Source organism: Ambystoma mexicanum, chromosome 1q (genome assembly GCF_040938575.1).
Source record: "Ambystoma mexicanum isolate Mex_15411 chromosome 1q, UKY_AmexF1_1, whole genome shotgun sequence".
In the NCBI taxonomy this organism is placed as follows: domain Eukaryota; kingdom Metazoa; phylum Chordata; class Amphibia; order Caudata; family Ambystomatidae; genus Ambystoma; species Ambystoma mexicanum.
The window spans coordinates 322,782,267-322,801,394 of NC_090922.1; the positions used below are offsets into that span (position 1 = coordinate 322,782,267).

The following is a 19,128-nucleotide window of genomic DNA, read 5'->3' on the forward strand; positions in this document are numbered from 1 at the left end:
TTTTCAAAATATCTTGCTGGATAGTTGTTGTATGCAAATCTACAGACAACTATATCTGAAAACCAAAACAATCACGCTGTTGCCCCATGATTTGTATCACGGCCGGCAAAAACGTTATTCCATGCCGGCTATTCAATGGCTCTACATCTAAAAAACAGAGAACATCTCTCTACAGCATGCTGTAACTGGCGCTGGTGAAAAACTCTACGGCCAGTATTGGTTAGACGGTTATGCAGTGGTTCAAGGAGTGGAAACAGCCTATGAATTTAATGGCTGCTTTTATCACGTCTGTCCTGATTGCTACTTCACCGGGTTTTTAACACCTTAGCGGGCACTACTTACGAACAGCTGTATAGACGCACTCTTTTGAAACAAACATTTCTAGCCAATCTGGCTGTTCGAGCCGTCACTATCTGGGAACTCAAATGGTGGAGTGCTGGTACAAAACAATCCTGCTGTGTGCCGTTTTCTTAAAGAAATGAATCTACCAGAAACCCTAAAGCCCCGAGATGCACTATACGGTGGCCGCAGAAATGCTTTAAAGCTACACCAACGAGTCTCAGAGGGTGAGCAAATACACTATCTAGATTTTACCAGTCTATACCCATCCATAAATAATGACAAACCCTACCCCGTGACACACCCCGATATCATATGTAACAATTTTGGCTATATAGACCATATTTTAGTCTAATCAGATGCAAGGTTTATCCACCCAGGCACCTCTACATACCCGTGTTACCCTATAGATGTGACGGTAAACTAATGTTTCTGCTTTGCCGCACATGCGTTGAGAGAACACAGGCCTGATGCGAACACACGGATGAGGAGCTAGGCTTGACCGGGACTTGGTGTACGATCGAGATACAGGCGGCTCTGAATCAGGGATATCGCCTGGGCCGCATACATGAAATATGACAGTTACCCTTGAGCTCTTCTGTGAATAAGTTTCAATGTTCCTACAGCAGAAACAAGAAGCCTTTGGCTATCCTGCAGAGTGTGTGGACGATGCCTCTAATCAGGCCTACATTGATGATTATAATAAACATCAGGGCATATGCGTGCGCATGGAGCACATTGAGGACAACCCCGCTCGTCAGCTGTTGGCAAAATTATGCCTTAATTCGTTGTCGGGTAAGTTTGCGCAAAGAGTTAATATGCCCAATACAACCATCATTACTTACCCCGATATGCTTCACGCCTATCTATTTGATATTTCTTATGACGTGAGCAGCTGCGTGTTTATAGACGATAAAACTGCTTGTTTGTGTTGGCTCTACGCCATAGAATACCCAACAACTTCGGACAACACAAATATATTCGTAGCGGCGTTCACAACCACTCACGTCCGCTTAAAACTGTTTGCTGTAATGGAGCAATTACAAGCACAGGTTCTGTATCACGATACCGATAGCATTATTTTTGTCAGCCACCACAGGAATGTCAACCCGGCCACCGGCAATTATCCAGGAGATCTGACTTCTGAGCTCGCTCCTCCAGAATACATTGTTGAGTTCATATCGACGGGGCCCAAAACATATGCCTATCGCACATCACTAGGAACCATCTACATGAAAGTAAAAATATAACATGTCCCAGATACATTTCAACAATTTGAAAGTTCTAGTGCAATCCTTTGTACAGGGAGATGCGTGTGACACCCCACAGTCTATCGTCGTTACACATCCGTGTATAGTGCATGATAAAAAACAGTGGGAAATTAACACTGTCACTCTACAAAAGACGCTCAGGGTTGTGTTTGATAAACGAACATTGGCATGAGATGGTTTGGCCCACCCCTATGGCTATTAAATATTTTAACAAGAACGTCTTCCAGCCCCTTGCTTTTTCACAGCGCTTCTGTAGTTGTAATTGTACCGTGTCCCTACAAGCTGGGTGTCTGAGCTTTTGACTATTTGCAGCTGCATGTTCATTTTTCCTACTACATTAAAATGTTTTTACACACGCATTTTTCCTTTCTGTATTAAGTTTATCTTTTTTTATAAATAAAATATTTTTACAATTCATAAAACCGATCTTGTTCTTTATTACGTGGTCCTGTTTACTATATGTATAAAAACACACATCACTTGTTAATTAGGTGCCATCAGATATGTTGTGCTTGGGGACATCAACTTTTAGAGAGACTGGTTTTAAGCTTGCTATAGAATTCTGTTGTTTTCAAATGTTGACTTTTTTATTTTCACAGGCGTTGTTATAAACTCTTGACATCTTTATGTCATCGTATATTTCTACCATTTGTATACAGGGCGTGTTTGGCCTCCGTACCGTTCAACATAAAAAGACACAACCAGGTTTTCTAAAACAACAGATTTGTATTCATATTTGAAACATGTGTTTTTATTCACATTAAATAACTCGAGTTATCACCTGTTGCACAACGATCTTCTCAGATACAAATTTCGATGCATCATCAATTACTTCCTACACAGCCTGTCTCTTACCGAGTCAATAAGCAGATATATATAACAGAGAGACGTTCGACAGAAATTCATTAAGTTCCCTGTCAAACAGCCAGTGGCCTTTAACACATCAAAAACATTCTTGCTCGATGGCGACATTTACCCGCAATGAGAATCCGACAAGTGACCCTAAATCGTTGTGACCTCCTTTGTGATGCTTTTGCCAGTAGTTGTCCATTAGTGGGTGATTGCTGTTGACTCATATGTTTGCAATGCATAAAAGATTGTTACATTTCCTTCTGTATATCATCGTTGGTCCTTCCAGATAACAGAGTAGCCTTGGACATATAGTAGCCAGCCACACTTTAAGTAGATCCAGCAATAACCGCTGTACACATCCAACAGCTGGTTTCACATTAAATTGATCACTTTTCAGCAGATGCTAATTTTTATTTCCTGCAAAGAACTGCAAATACATATGAAGACATCTACAGTCTCAGGCCTCATAGGTCAGTTTACAAGGTTCCATGCACATTGCTCTACCATACTGTCTTTGGTATACTTTATCCCCCCATTTACAAACTGTTTTCTCGATAGTGTTTCTCACACACATCGGACAGCCCCATCTAAACTGCTTTATTTTCAAAAGGGGGTTATTCGACGGTTGTATCGGCCACATTGTTTTAGACACACATCACTCCACCCCATACAAAGTCCTTAGCTGTGGTAGCACCTGCGTCAAGCGCATCATTTCTACAAGGTGTTTAGAGCTCAGCATGTGACATATTTTACATAGCAAATTATCCATGTAAGCTTTTTCCAAACATTTGTGAGCATCCTGTCAGGGGTCGTCAATTCTGTGCCCTGAGCACCATCTGTGAGGTTTTAAACATGTTTTCACAACAACGGACGTAAAACGTTCAATAGCCATGATATCGATCCAGGTCACAGGCGGCCTTGTCTTGCGTTTCTATCCAGTCTAGTTCACTTAGCTTTTTCTTGACACGCATTGGGTTTTGGAGATGATCCTCCTCATTACAGCCAGATTGCTCCAGTTGGAGTTTCTTCTTGAGTGCCCAGGTTTAGAGCATATTGCACTTTGCGGCGACTATTTCTTGTTTTATCAGGTTGTACTGCGGAGCTGTATCTGGCATGATAACTTTTCTGTAGAGTGCCATTTTGATCCAGTCGACTGTTGCTTTTAACGAGAGCAGGCCCGGTTCCCTCCTTATTGATGGTAATGATGTGCATTTTGGCAGATGTAGCACTTCTCGCCAAAAGTGGGCTTCGAGTTTGGCCCAAAGTGATGAGGGGATTGTCGGCATGCCTTCTCCTCCGTAGGTCAGGGACGGAATTACTTTTCCTTTGCAGTATTTTATCACCGGCATGAGAGAGAAGCGGCCAAATTTCCTATCCATTGCCTTCGCCTGGGAGGTGAGTTTCCGAGTTTTTTCCCAGAGGTTAGCCTGCATGCTTGACTCATTGCCAGAACTGTCGATCATGACCCTGAGGTACTTGAATTCTTTTACTTGTTCGATTTTGGTCGACTCAGTCATCCACTGGTTGGGTTTTCTGTTTGTTTTTGTAAGTTTTTCTAGCACCAATATTTTGGTTTTTTCTTTGTTGATCTCCAGGTTATTTTTCGTTATGTTGGTTGCCAAGTTGTCGAGTTGGCGTTGGAGTCCAATCAGCGTCTGGTCGATCAAGATGATGTCATCAGTGTATAGGAGCCTAGGGACTCTGGTCCCCTCTATTTTAGGTGGAAATGTTCGAAGGGCTTCGCAGGTCTCTTTGTAGTCTCCAAGAAATGCTGTAAAGAGCGCGGGCGCCAAGGGGCAGCCCTGCTTCACTCCTCTGTTGGTCGGAATCTCTGGTTGAGCTTTACTCTTATTGTTGTTTTTGAATGTAGAGCGATGATGGGGTCTAAGATCTGGTCAGGGCAGTTCCATCGTCCAGTTTGGACCATAAAAGGTCGCGGTCGATTTTGTCGAATGCGTGGGTTAAATCGACAAAGGCCAGATACACCTTTTTTCCTTGTCCTCTTGAGATGCTTTTTATTATGCTCTGTAGCATGATATTTACTGTGGTCCCTACATTCTTGGTGGAGCCCGCTTGAAAGGGATTGTTGCACGGAGAGTGTTTGGCCCAGCGTTAGAAGCTTTCTAGGAGACATGAACTGTAGAATTTTCCTATTGTGTCTAGCAAGGCTATAGGGCGGTAGTTGGACAGGTCAGATCGGGCGCCCTTTTTGAAGATGGCGACAACTGTTGCCGAAGACCAAAACTGGGGATTGTCTTTGAGAGGCTAATCTCTTTGAAGACGATGCTGATGAAGGATGCCGAGGTGCCTTGGTGATTTTTCAGGTCAATGTTTGTTATCCCTTCCGGGCCTGGAGCTCTCGATGGTTTTAGCTTCTGAATTAATCTTGCTATGTCTGCTTTATTGGAGAAATCTTCCCATGGTGTTGTCCCCCGTGGGTGGTTCTTAGACTGAGGCTGGCGGGATGGCTCCTGGAACAGGCTGATAAGGTGGTTAGTCCATCTTTCTTGACTCACGGCGTTAGCTGTTGAGGGACTTGTGTTTCTACCTGTCCCTTTTACGAGGTCCCAGAATTCTCGAGAGTTTTTGCCATTGACCTTCCTTAGCATCATCTCCGAGTCTTGTTGGTATTGAGTCGCTCGATAGAATTTGAGCCATCGTATGTATCTCTTTGCCTCCTCTTGGAAGTGTTTCTTGATTATTGGCGAGTTTAACTTGTCCGCTTGACATTTGAGTTTGCGGAGAGCGCAGCGTTTCTGATCCAAGAGTTTATCCTAATGGTGCGTGCCTTGTTGTGATGGTCCATGTTTTTTTGATGTACCCTCTTGGTAGGCGATCAATAGTGGTTGATAGCCGATTGTGGAGCTTTCAGTGTTGTCCTAGGAGTTCAGTTTTTCCTTATAGTTCCCGGAAAGTTCCAGAATTCTTTCCTTTGTTAGCCGAAGATGGTTTTCTTGGTTGGTAACTTCCACTGTTTCATTCATTGTCAGGTTTGGGGATCTGTGCGACCACCACGAGATTTCCACCAAGATGTTATGATTGCTTGCCTTGGAACGTATAATGTCGAAGGATGATATTAAGTTGAGCATTGCCTCTGAGGCAAATATATAGTAAATGGTGGCGTTTTGGTTGTTTCTTTCCCATGTTGGTATTTGGGATGCCTTAGAGAAGATTTGGTCTACATTGAGGATGAGTCTGGAGTCCATCAGTTTCACCTATTTTTGCCCTCTGGAGTCACCCCGCCGCTTTCCGTTGTTTGTTGTGAGAGGTTCTTTTGTATTCGGGCAGGATGCATTTAGGTCTCCGCATATGACGATCAACGTTATATCTGAGTTGGCTTGAACGTCGTCTATTTCGGATTCCAATGTCCGTAGGAATCTCTCTTGCTCATTGGGTCAGTCCTGGTCCACTCCACCTGTACCGAGAGATGGCTAATGGAGAAGGAACGTTTTTTTTTCAATTGCCAGGTCGCAACCTGTTCGAACTGCTATTAGGAGTCCGGCTGATGGATGGCCTATCAGCACTCTTTTTGCTGGCGCTATTTCAATTCCATAGCCGTCTATTGCTGGAGCATCTGTCAGCCAGGTCTCCTGAAGTGCTAGAATGTCGTACACTCCCAGATTGGTGTCTCCCGATGTCATCAGGTGTTTGAAACTCCTTGTGTTCCATGATCCTAGTTTTAGTGAGGCTGGTGTATAATTTTATCCTTTCTCGGTCTTTGGAGTTTCTTGTCTTTTTTGCCTCACTGCTGGTTGCTATTTGCTGGCCCCAGAGTTTGGTGGTTTCGGTAGCCATGCCCAAAGCTGTTTTATTGGAGCAAAGGAGAGTGTGGATCGTGTTGGTTTTATGTTAGGATTGGGGTGGTTGTTCGTTCCAGATTTCTTTGTTGGCGTGGGCACCTTATCTTGCGGGAGACCTTTGCTATCCGGGGGGTTAAAGATTCTTGTTTGTTCAGTTCTTGGTAAGTCCTGGGTTTTCGTTTGGTGTCGTCGGTTTAGTGAGGTGCCGTTGTTTGATTCTGCCCGATAGTAGCGTGCTGTTTTCATCCTGAAGTGCGCCCTTTGGCTGTCTGACGTTTTGTTTTCTGTGTCTTTGTCGAGAAGGGGCTTTTTGTCTTGGTATTCCATTAGGAGAAGCCCCTTTTTGAGTAGGGATTCAAAGTCTTCCCTGGTCAGGGTTGCTCCTGAGGATTCTTTTATATGTATATAGGCCTTTGCCTTTCTGGCTTTGTGATACGGTTCGACGAGACGAGAATGATGAGATCTTTTGTGCTTCTCAGGATCTTCATGATTGTTCCTCTGTTCAGAGTTATGGGCTCTGAGTTTTTTTCTGTTTAGTTCCAGTTTGAAGAAGGTTCTTCTTAGTGATGTTTTGAGATGTCCTGAGCACTCGCTGCTTCTTTGCGTTCTGTGCTTATATGATCCCTGTGTCTCTTCATTGCGGCGGGCCCTTGTGGACCAGGTCTTTCGTTTGCTATCTGCTGTCTGTGAATATTGAATTCTGGTTGTTTTGATTGAAGTGATTCTTTTGAGAGTCGGTCTTCGGTGGGTGGTTTCGGGGTATGAGTTGTCGAGCTGTTTTGTCTGCGTTTTTTTGGCGGAGTTTATTTTTTGAAGGTGCTCTCAGAGGTTGGTTCGCAGGTTTGCGTTTTCTTGTTAGCCCCTGCCTCAGGGGATAGGTGAAGGGTAATGTCCATCGCACTTTTGTCGGCCATGAAGACCTCCATAGTCCTCTGTGATTTTTGGGTTGAGTGAGGGGGTATCTTTTGAAGGTGCAGAGTTATGACTTTCTACTGATTGAATACAAGGTAGTTTTGCTTTTGAGAGTTTTCGTTTTTGGGAGAGGGGTTGGGGTGGTTTGGAGGATCGATAATGATGCAGGCCTCGTTGCTCGGCCTTGTATTGCATGTGAGTCCTTTTTTTCTTGTACACTCAGCTTTGTTCTTTCCTGTTGAAGTATCTTGTTGGATGCCTGAAAATACAAACAACGCTGCCCCTGGCAACGGGTCAGTTTGGGTTTGAGCGCAGGATCCTTGCGTCTTTGGTACTTCAGGTTTATTTCTGGCCAAGTCTCGTGGATCGTTTTGGGAGTTTGGACAACCGTGGCAGCCTTTCGGGTTATTTTCTTTTGCAGTGATGAAACCCTCAATGTAAATCATTGTAGTGTGCATCAGGGCGATGAGTGTTGTATGGTCTTTTAAAGTCTCATTTAGAGACTCGTATAGTTTTCCGAATGGCGCCGGGGCAATCGTGATTGCCGACATTATCATCATCATGTCCGGCTTTTTTGTTGGGGTTTCTTTGGGTGCCGTGAAGGCGTGGTCTTTGTTTCTGCTCTGTGTCCCAAAGGGTAGGTTGTGTAGGGGCCTGTCATCCAGGAGGTTCTGGACGAGCCCGATGTCCCATGGGAGGTGTGGAAGAGAGGATCATCTCGCAGGTCTTTGGGTTCCTGGGATCAACCAGTCTGTGTCGGTCGCTGTTCTGGGGTGTAGATCCCGTAAGACATTAGCCTTGTGAGATTCTTCGGGCTTGCCCGGCGTGGATGAAAGGAGGTCTCTGGGAAGTGGGCCTTCCGGTGCCTCGTCATCCCTTTGTTGTCCCACAGCAGGGGGCGAGTCCTCGTGGAGGCAGTCTGGCCTCTCGCCTGTTAAAGCTGGGGGTGTTGAGTTTGTAGATGGCGGTTGTGGAGTTTTGCCTAGTGTGGCAGCCACGTCAAGGGTTATGTTATGTTATGTTATATTACCTGGACATATAAAGCGCACGGTCGCCCAAGGGCATCATGGCGCTGGTGGGGAAGCTACGAACAGGAAAATCAGTAAGAGCCAGAGAGCTAGAATAAAGTGGTTTTCAGGGCTTTCCTGAAGGCCAGGTGGTTAGAGGTAGACTTGAGTACTAGGGTTGCACGAGGTATGCTCTAGGGAAGAGTTAACGGGTGATATTTCCTGTGGCGCAGGATCTAGTGCCACTTTGCCGATTGAAGACGCGCTACTGTCACTAGAGGTGCAGACAGTTTTGCGCGTTTTTAGGACTGGCTGTAGGTTCGTTAGGGCTTCTAGGATTTCGTCGTCTGTGAGTTCGGAAAGTACCTCATGCTTTCTTTTGCCTTGTATCGCAAATAATTATTTTAGTGAGTTGCAGAGGGTAGTTTTTGAGCTTGTTCCCTTTGGTGGCATTTGGGGCCCCTTTTTCATTGGCCTGGGTCTTTGGCCTTTCTTGTTGGTGTTTTTTTTATGACTGCTTTGTTGGTATTTATTTCTCCATTGGAGGCTGTTTTAGTTACTCTGTAAGGATTAGTTGTAGGGTTTCCCCCTTTTTTTTTTCTTTCTTTTTCTGAACTGCAGACATTTTCCCATTCATCTGCTGTGGCGTCAGGCCTGGCAGTGTCGCCCAGGTCTGCTCTGTTCTTGACGGGTGTCAGTTGGGGTGTGGATTTGACCACAGGGGTAGCTCGAGAGTCGAATGAGCGGCTCTGCTCAGCGGCAGAGCCTGGATTACGCGGCTCCAGATCTTGCGGGCGGGGCTCCTGGGGATCTGTTGTGCCGTCGCTCCATCTGGTGTGGACCTGCGCCAGGATTGCGAGAGGTGCTGCGGGCCCCGCCGGAGCCTGAGAGCCTCCCGGGCGCAGAGAAGACTCAGGCGGAGAGGTTTGGTCTATAGGCCTGTCGGGCGGGGGCTTGCCCTCTTCCCAGGAGCCCCCCGGGGCGCGAGAATTCCGCCGGATGGGTTCTCCTTCCGAGGTAGGTCCAGTTCCATGTATAATATTATAAAAATATTAGATTTTTATAATATATATTATTACATTGATTATAAGTGACCAAAATATGTCATGAAGCGCTATGTAAAAATGCGTACTTATTATTATCGTGTACATTCATTGTGTTTGCTGTGGAAAGAGGTGACTCTATTTGTGACATGTGTCTCATGACATAACATCACATGGCATTCATGGCAAGATACAGTATAACATTGATTAACATATCCCCTTCCATGACATCTCGAGCTCTCTCTCTTGGTTTTGGATTAGCTTTTTTTTTTAAACAACAGATTTGTAAGTACTTTTCGTTTAATGCTTGTTTAATAATCTGCAGATTCCTTACCGAGTTTTAAGAGGCCATTGTGATGGCGTGAGCTCTTGCTGTTTCTGTTTCGGAGATGAGAAAATTATCTCCTGTTCCACTGACCGGACGGCAAAACTCTGGGTATGTGTTATCCTTGAAACACTGGATTTTTATTTACTGTACGCATATGCCTTTCTTTTCTTTTAATAACGTTTTATTGAAATATGATGTGGGTCTTTCTAATGACTCCTCGGTTTATCAACAGACCAGTAACAGCCTGGAATGTAAATATGTGATTTTCTGGTACCATGTCATTATGCCGAACGACTTCTTATGTGCACACAAATAATGTTTGTATAGTGCATTTTTTATCTTACTTTGTATGGAGGGCATTTCTCCAAGGTTACCTCTTTCCCTTTTTTTATTATTCCCCTTTTTAATTTGAGATTATTGCAACAAAAACAACAGTCACTTTCAAAACATTACATTCGTGCTGTCAAGCAGACACACTGATGCCTTAGTACTTGTGTAATCATGTCACCAATATTTCATGGTGGATTCACACAAAGGCAGACATTTCAGTGCCTGGTCTCTCATGTTCTTTTGTACATTTTGCCAAAAACGTATGGCTATAGTTTATGCGAAATGGAAATAATGAAGAAAAAGTAAAATATATATTTTCTGTAAAATGTATGCCTTAGTAACTTTATAGCTCAAAATGTAGTTCTGAAAATAAAACAATTATTCTGTACTTTCCTTGACAATTTCATCACATTTTCAATTAGTTAAATACTCTATTTTAATTAAAATCCTTTAAAATACAGTTTCTCACCCAAGTTAGTGTGTACATAAAAATAAATTACTTAAAAGGAGCAGCCCAAGTATGTGTTAGGTTTGTAACGGGACAAAGTAACAAAGAGTTTATTAGCTGACCTTAAATTCCTAGTCTGCACATGCAATGAGGTCTTGTCCTTTAGGTAAGAGGGGCCCGGCCAAAAATAACTTTGTGCATAAGGGTCAATGCTTAAATGTAACCCTGGCCATCATTAGTAACCAGTGTTTTCTTGCAACAGGTGAGATCTGCACCCTCATAGGTGTATTGGTTACAATGTGTGCTGCAGTGTTAAGAAGGACCTGAAGTCACGGGACGATCTTCTTATTGGTTCCCAAAGGTAGCACATTGCAATAGTCAAATTTGGCACAGATCATACCCAAGCAATTAAAGGACACATTTGTTTTAACAACATCAGGTAATAAGAGGATAAGGTACTTCTGGAATTGGCCTGAAGGCACATGGACAACATGTTATCAAACAGGACGCCAAGTGATTTAACTTGATCTGATGCCATGATTTTTTTCCTGAGAAATGGAAATAAATTAGTAGATGGAAGACATTTTGGATTTTACATAGTCAGTATACTAAAGAAGAAATTAAGTTTTGGACTAGTTGAGACTTAGATGATGGCCTCTCATCCAAGGACTCAAGAAGATTGAAAATTAACTTTAAGCGTTCCAGGTTTTCCGCAGGATTTCGTGGCGATCTTACTTAGGTCTGAGTGTCATCCACAAAACCACTCCTGCTCTTGTCAGAAGATCATGCACAGGTTTGACACATGTATTAAAGAGAACGGGGAGAGACAGGCGCACTGGGGCACCACAAGTTAGCGTGGAAGAAAAAGATTTCAGGGTTGCTAGTTTGATGGAGGGTGAACTGTTGCAAAGGAATGAAGGAAAGCATTTATTAGTAGTGGGATGATACTCAAGGACAACAATGAGTCTATCTAGCAGACTCTGGTGATCGGTCGTGTTGAATACTTCTGATAAGTCAGTCAATCTACACAAGAATGACTGATCCATCCATTTCAAAAGGAGGTTCTCCTTCACGTCAACTTGTGCAGTTTCAGGGCTCCTGTTCGGCCTAAAGTCTGCATGACGGTACCCACTTCTTCGATATAGGCACTTGACTGAATATAGGCTGCATAATACAGGTGCTCAACCACCATGATGCTGCATGAAAAACCGATATCAGTATAGTCGGAGAGAGCCCCAAAACATTTAGGGTTAATGACTGTTGTCTCGGAAGCGGTATCCTAGAAGAAGGTGCAGCTTGAGACAACATGACTGTGCCCATGTGCCCACAGAGCTCACATCAGAGTGGAGTAGTGGTGCAGAGAATGGGAGGAGGCGAAGAGACACCGGGAAGGACACTGGATGCACTTGGTACACCTTGAGTGCCTTTCGTAATGGTACAAGCAACCCCAAATTCAGACTGAGGAGGACTGCATGGTGCAGAAAACGAGAGTCAAAAGAGTGAAAAACAGGACAAGGTAAGTCACGTTGTGCGCCCCTTTACATGCTTCTTTGTTTGACGCAGTCTATGGAGTTTTCTTTCCCCTCCTGTGCCTCAGCAAGACTATTGCAACAGCCTCTTTCTAAATCTTCCTGCCTCTACTCTTTAACCTTTACAACTTATCCAGAACAGGACTGCAAGACTTGTCCTTGACCTCAAGCCCAGGGATCATATCTCTCCAGCTCTGAAATCTCTTCACTCGCTCCCTGTGGCTGCAAGGATCAAGTTCAAGACCCTCTTCATCATCCAGAAGTCTTTCTTGGGCCTGGGACCGCTCTACCTCCAAAGTTCTCTTCCAAAACCTCTTCCTTCTCGAGCTCTCCGCTCATCCACCTCCAGCTCTCTGAGGGTCAGACGCTTCTCCAACCAGAGAGTAGGGGCAGATCTATCTCCTCGGCTGGGGCCTCCCTCTGGAACAGCCTCCCTACCTCTCTCTCAAACTTGAGCAGAACCAACTCTGGTTCCGGAACCAACTCACAGCCTTCCTTTTTGCTTCTGCTTTCTCTCTACCTCTCCCCTGCTGATACACCTGACTGCTCCGCGCACTGGTCACCGGCTCACCCTTTGAACTCAGGCCCAGGGCTCCTGCATGTCCAGTTGCCCTTGCACTGCCTCTGGGCTCCCCAGCACTTATGGGTCTGTATCTGCAACCCTACAGTCCCTTCTCCGTGCGCTTATGAGCCACCCACAGGCTGCACTTGTGTGTTAACTGCACTTCCCACTTCCCCTCACCCCTGGAACTTCTCCCCTTGCCTCTTCCCTGCACTTGCGCGATCTGAATTACACAAAGCCTAGTAAGATCGTTATTTTGTCCTCTCTTTGTTTCCCCCCCTTGTCTTCTTGTGCCTAGAAGCACTTGTGTCCAAGTGCGTTATAAATGTCACATCGTATCATACCTTATCATTATTAAAGTTGATTTAATGATTTAATAATACGTGTGCGAGCCTGTGATAATATTGGAGTGATGCCTAAACGTAAGGCAGCCTCTTCCCCACCAAAAAGCATTACCTCGAAACAACCCAAAAAGGGGAATTGGAGGAACACATTTAATTGCCCAAAATTACCCTAGCTAAAAACCAAAACCTTGGTTAGCAGCCTGGGGGCTTGCAAATCAGCAGCTGGACAGTGAGGCAGTGCACAACTTAGATGTAGCTATCACAGAGATAATCACGATAACTGCAATAAAGAAGCCGAATTCCTGCCTTCCAGTCCCGTCATCCTAGTCAACAATGCATTCCCTTGCATTAACCTGACATCAGCGATTCCCATCACTGCCACAGACATAATACGAGCGGAGAATAAAACCATTCGAGGGGCTGTTAGCAGATCACCTTTGCCAAAAATACTGCATCGACTGAAATAGACAAAACGCCAAGCATGGAAAGACCAATAAACCCAAGGATGTGATCTAAATGGAACAGCAGCTCAATCAGCCAAATATGAACATAAAGATGAAGAGATTAAAAAACAGAACATAGACAGAGCTGGAAAGAAAACCAAAACACTAGAGTTGATAGCTAAGCGGCACAACAACCCCTTAAGGAACAGGCAGGGTGGTGTATTAGGGCTGAACAGCTCAGCAGGCATTACGCTTACAGGGTCTGGAGCAATAGCTGAACAGGTGGCTGAGCATAAAGCCCTGTGCCTGGTTATAAACCAGAATAATGAATTTATGGAAATCATGAGAGAGAACCTTACAACTGGGGCCATTACGATTAAGTCTTTAGATTTGATTACATCTATGCTTATGACCATCTTTGAGAGTCTTACTAACGTGGAGAAAATGATTACTGATCTCAACCGAACAGAGAAAGAATATTGGTCAATTAACAACAAAGACGAATGCACAGCCAACCTCAGCAATCAGAACTCATTGGCGGCAATGGCCGACACAATACAGACTGATAAACCACAGATCCACCTCAAGTAACTAAGGCACAAAGCAACAAGCAGTGCCTCAATTACAAAGCAAAATATGGGTCAAGGGATCACATGAACGAAAGTGAAAATAGCCTTTTAGCTTCTGGAGCAGGACCATTGAACATTTGGACAACCATAGATCCAAAGGGAATTAGCAACCCTAAATCTAATGCGAACGGATCATGCATTGACTCACCACTGGCAGCTGCACCGTTATCAGTGATCATTGCACAAGTTCTAAGACCCCAGAACTTTTTTTTTTTTACCTTGATGTCGCTCATTAATAAAGTGACCCAAAGGATCAATACAGAACTAAAAGGGCTGCCTATAAATCCACAGCTGACATTGATGGTCAGACGCGTGGATTGGATCGGCCCAACAACTAAAACATTGGTTAGAGACTGTGGTCTTCATTACAATTTTGCCAATAAGCTGCACGGCAACCTCAGCTTACTGTTTCCGCCACCCAATATCCTGGTATTCCTGGGATATTATGGGCAGCAGCAATCTAGTCCTTTTATCGTGCTGCTTCGTTTCTATTAACCCTGAGAAAGTCTGGTGTTAAACCCTTACTCATCAATCACATCTTGATAAACAAACGACCGACAAGAACCCCTTCTCCCATCCGAATCGCTTCAAACATTTTGCAATATTGAGGACATTGATTAACTTAAAAAAATAAAAACAATTTCAGGCACACTTTCCCTAGTAAACCAACCACACGATCGTCAGAATTGTATTCATTGAAACCACACAGATGATGCTCTGCCACGGAATAGTGGGATACTACCTATACCACTGACCGTAATCACTACCCAGTGCCCTAGCACCAACAATATCTAGTGTGTGATATCTTGGAATGTGGCTGGTCTTGAATCTTAGAAAAACAAATGATACTTTTCTCCAGATACTAGACTCAAATGATATAATATTTTTGCAGGAACATAGTCCCTCACACTGCTTGCAAGAGATGGCTTCATGTTTGTTTGTAAAGAAGCCAAACAAAGCAAAAGATGAAGAAACTCACGGGTACTTTGCATTTTGGTTTCTTTAGATTTCAAGGTGCACATTGTGACACACTCATACTCAGATCTAATACAAATTGGAGAATAGCAATCGAATAATGACAAATCAATTTAGTTAATCACTTGTCATAGCGCACCATGAACAATAGAGAAAGCAAATCTTTTCACAGATCTGCCCAAGCACATTGATGATATCATATTGTTAGCTCTGGCACAAATACATGCATCCATATGGGTGGGGATTTTAATTCAAAGCTTGGGAATGGTCCAACGGAAGATCTATTTGACCCTAATGAATAAACTAGATAAATTATTAAGACCCAATATGGTTGATCGTAGACTGGATCATGGCAGTCTGAAAATTCATGTGCTACTCTGGGGCTGAGGCATCAGGTCAGTTAATGGAAGAGTCACAAATGACATCCCACGAAAGCTGACATAGCATGGCCCCCAAGGGTAACTCCACAATTGATTATATTAATTTTAACCATACAACAATGGGACTTCTTTGAGAGTCTTAGTGTAACCACCAGTCAGTACAGCGACCATTCATCATTATATTTAGCTTTGTTATGCTGTATTATGGGTAGCAGACAACTAGTAAACAGACCAGGGGTTTGAGGGTGTCGGAAGCCACCTCACTGGGAACGTGAATGCAAGGTGCAGTTTGACATGCTGTGTGGAGATGTTGATGCTGTGAGGTTCTTTCCTCTCATCTTTTTGCTGGTGCCAGTGCTAGTGAGCTGATGAGCGGCTGGCGAGCATGCAGGACACCAGCGAAGTGTGGTCGGCGCCAGTGGCTCTGTGACAAGGCCCAAGTAGGGCTGGGCTTGGCAGGCCACGGCTGTAGCTGTGGGTGGCAGGCAATTGGTCCATGTTCCTGGAGCATAGGCTTGCGGCACGGTGTGCCCAGGAAGTTGGTGTGGCCAGTCCCAAGTGCTGAGTGCCCTTGTTGCTGACCCAGGATTACATGAGGTGAGAGTACGTGTCGGGAGCTCCCTGGGGGGGGATCCGTTTGAGGTACTGAGGTTATTATTGTATAAATTGGAGCACGAGTGGATAGCTGAGTGCAGTTACTGGCAGGATATAGTGCCTTTTTTCTCTGTGTGGATTGTGTCATACATAGGACGTTATTGAAGGTGATACAAGCTACTTAAATTCAGCAATGAGCATGAGTGCATATCTGAGTGCCGTCAACAGAAGGTGGACGCATCCAAGACTGTGGGACTGTCTGTGTGTGACTGTCCATTGCTGTTACAAATGCCTGCAAAATATGATCTATGCAGTAAAATTTCTGATGTGCAGCAGGGCTCGGCTACTTCAGCGTCCACGGCCCTTGCCAGAGCCTCCACTGAGACTTGCTTTCTGTTATCAGTATTGATTAACGCTTCTACCCCCAAAATTGCTGGAATTGATGCAGCGGATAATGTAGTTGCTCATGGCCCCATTGAACTCCATCCTATGCTACAATTACTGCCTTTATTGGTCCGAATCATGGCAACATGCAAACTATTCCCCTTGCTCCTTTACAATGATCTCCTCTGAGAGAAGAGAATGCAGTACTGGTTGATCTGATGTTGGATGCAGCCCAAAAAGACGACAGTGCTTCACAGTGACTTCTTCCCGGTAATCCTATAACTGTACAATTCTCATTTACTGAAGCCCAAGCTCCTGAGATTGCCTGCTCAGCAGAATTTATTTTCAGTTCCCACAGGAGGTAATTCTCTTCTGTGCCTTCGTCTTTGTCCTCGCTGCAATCGATACATGAGCCTGCAGGCACTCCGATGCTGCCACTTGGTGCTACGTGAGAACATCAATGCCAGTCTATCGGACCAGAAACTGATGATTACCTCTATCAATTCCAAAATTGCCTTTTTGGAAGGTTTCATTACAGCGATAAAATGCAGAATCCCTGCGTTATAAGCGGTATAGCTCGACCACAAATAAACACAGCTTGTGACTGTGTGCCTGATTCGCCGGCTCCTTTTTCACCTGAGGCGCTATGATTTCTACCTCAGTTAATCATGTCAGTAGTGTTGCCTCTCAGTTCGAAGATGGGACCCGGGATCCTGATATTAGGGAGCCCTCATCTGAACCAGCAAATTATTCTATCTTTTATCAGAGGAAAAGAAAAAGGAGGCCTAAAAAAGTCCAGCCTTGATGGAGAAAAAATCAAAAAATAAAAGGATGTCAGGATCTAACTCGAATTGTGGCTGTCGAAAGTTGCTCCGCAACCTGAAACTCCCTTTCTCTGTAGTTGCTTCTTTATCTACCAGTGATCTGTGCGAGAAGGGTAAGAGACGAGGTAAATCCATAGCCACTCGTGATAATCGGCTTCTTGTTCCGTCGGCGGAGCTGGCTGGTTGTAACTTCAAGCACAGAAGTGTGTATGGCACTTCCGAACAGGCAGAATTCTCAGATATTCTTCTTAATATGTCCACATATTCTACGGATACATTATCGCTATGCATGTGGTGTCGCGAAGTTAGAAGTTGGCTCCTTGCCAGGAGATGGACACATTTGTGAGGACTGTTGTATCTAAGAAGCAAGAATGTTTTAGATCTGGAGATCCCTCAAATCGTGCCTCTCAGAGACTTCATGAAGAACCTTCCTTTTTGACATTGGAGGCGAGAAGGAAGGGTCTTCTAGTACATTCTAACTTGCCATCTACTCACCTCGATTTGCTGCACCAGACCTTTTGTGAGGTTTTACCCTCGGCTGCAACCACAGAGGAATGCCGCAAACATCAAACCTCACAATTTTCCTGTGCCTCATTATCTGATTTTGGGCCTCATTACAAGGTTGGCGGTAACCCGCAGGTGCCACCGGCAGGTTGCCACCGACGTCGAAACACTGAATCCGCAGCCTGACTTCCCTCTGCCACCAGGACATTACAACTCCCGTTGGAGCGGGAAGTCAGGCGGCAGATTCAGTAACTGCCCGTTCCCGTGGAGTCCGATAGGACTCCATGGGAGTGGGGAAATGGAAGCACTGGCACCGTTGCTAATGGTGCCGGTGTTTCCGTGATGACTCTGCCTACCGGTAGCCGATGTGATAGTTGACAGTTGAGAGTTGAACCTTAACCTATGACTTGGACGATATCCTCTCCCTTATTATTAAGAGTAAGAACTCTTCTGCTCCCAGGCCAGATGGACTGGTGAATGTGACCTAAACAACATCTGACTCTTTGGGCCTCTATTTTAGCTGCTATTTTTAAGGAGATTAGGATTTCTGGTAACATTCCACCCTATTGGCAATTTTCTATCAAAGTTCCCATTTTTAAGAAGGGAGAGAGATGGAATCCTAGTAATTACTGCCTGATTGCACTTCTACACATGCCCAGCTAAATATTTGCGAAATTATTGGAACGTCAGTTGCATTCTTGGGTGGTCAAAATGGACCGATTTGATTACTTCCAGTTGGGTCTCATGAAGAGCAATGGAAAAACTCTCAGACTCTGGGTAAGGCTCTTGTAACCAGGACTCATGTCTGGCAGAGAGTCTCCCAGCACCCCCCCCCCTGTTATTTGCATATTTCAAGTCACTTTGGGTCTCACCCTAAGTTACTAGGGTAATCCAGACAAGGACCGCTTGCTCACTATTCTTAGAGAGGCACAGTTACACCCTACTGATGAGGTTCAACCAGACCGAAACACGTGTTTGGGGTTGCTGTTGGTACTCTTGTTCAGAGGAGAATTGCCTAGCATTTCGGTGCTGGACTGCCCCAAGGCAGGACAAAGACTGATATGTTTAGGATATTTCTCCTTTGTGAAAGATAGTGAGCTAAAGACTCTGGGTAAGGCTCTTGTAACCAGGACCCATGTCTGGCAGAGAGTCTCCCAGGACCCCCCTTGTTATTTGCTCAACAAAAGCTGGAACAGCAATTTACCTTTAACAGAGCATGCGCAGAACAGATGGTCACTTTAGAGAACCGCATAGACAAATTAAAAGAGGGACATAATAAATTAATTATCAAAGACCTTGAATCCCAAACAGAGTTTGATGAAGAGCGCCAGAAAGCAAACAAAGGGACAATCTGGCTGCACAGAGGGGCACTCTAATTCAGGAACGGGACGCCTTAGGCCAGGAAGTCAACCATTTAAAAACCAAAGTGGAAGAAAATGACCTGGCCCTTCAGGGACTAGGTGAACTCCAAATGGACTACGAAATGCTGTTAGAGCACACCAGGAAGGTGGAAGATCCTCTGCCAAAGAATAATCGGGCTAGTAAGGATCAGACTCAAGAGGTGAGCCTCCTGCAGCAATAAATGGCCAAATACTCCCAAATCAGACAGGAAGCACAGAAAGACAATGAG

The 19,128-nt window shown here is 44.6% G+C and overlaps 1 protein-coding gene across 2 annotated transcripts in view; it reads left to right on the forward strand.

Annotated features, from left to right (window-relative positions):
• WDR88 (WD repeat domain 88) overlaps nt 1-19,128 on the forward strand; it is a 441,299-nt gene that overhangs the window by 27,939 nt on the left and 394,232 nt on the right. For both annotated transcript variants that reach the window (XM_069634103.1, XM_069634110.1), the window contains exon 2: nt 9,550-9,660. In XM_069634103.1, the coding sequence (XP_069490204.1) occupies nt 9,550-9,660 (111 nt within the window). The remainder of the gene's footprint in view (nt 1-9,549; nt 9,661-19,128) is intronic.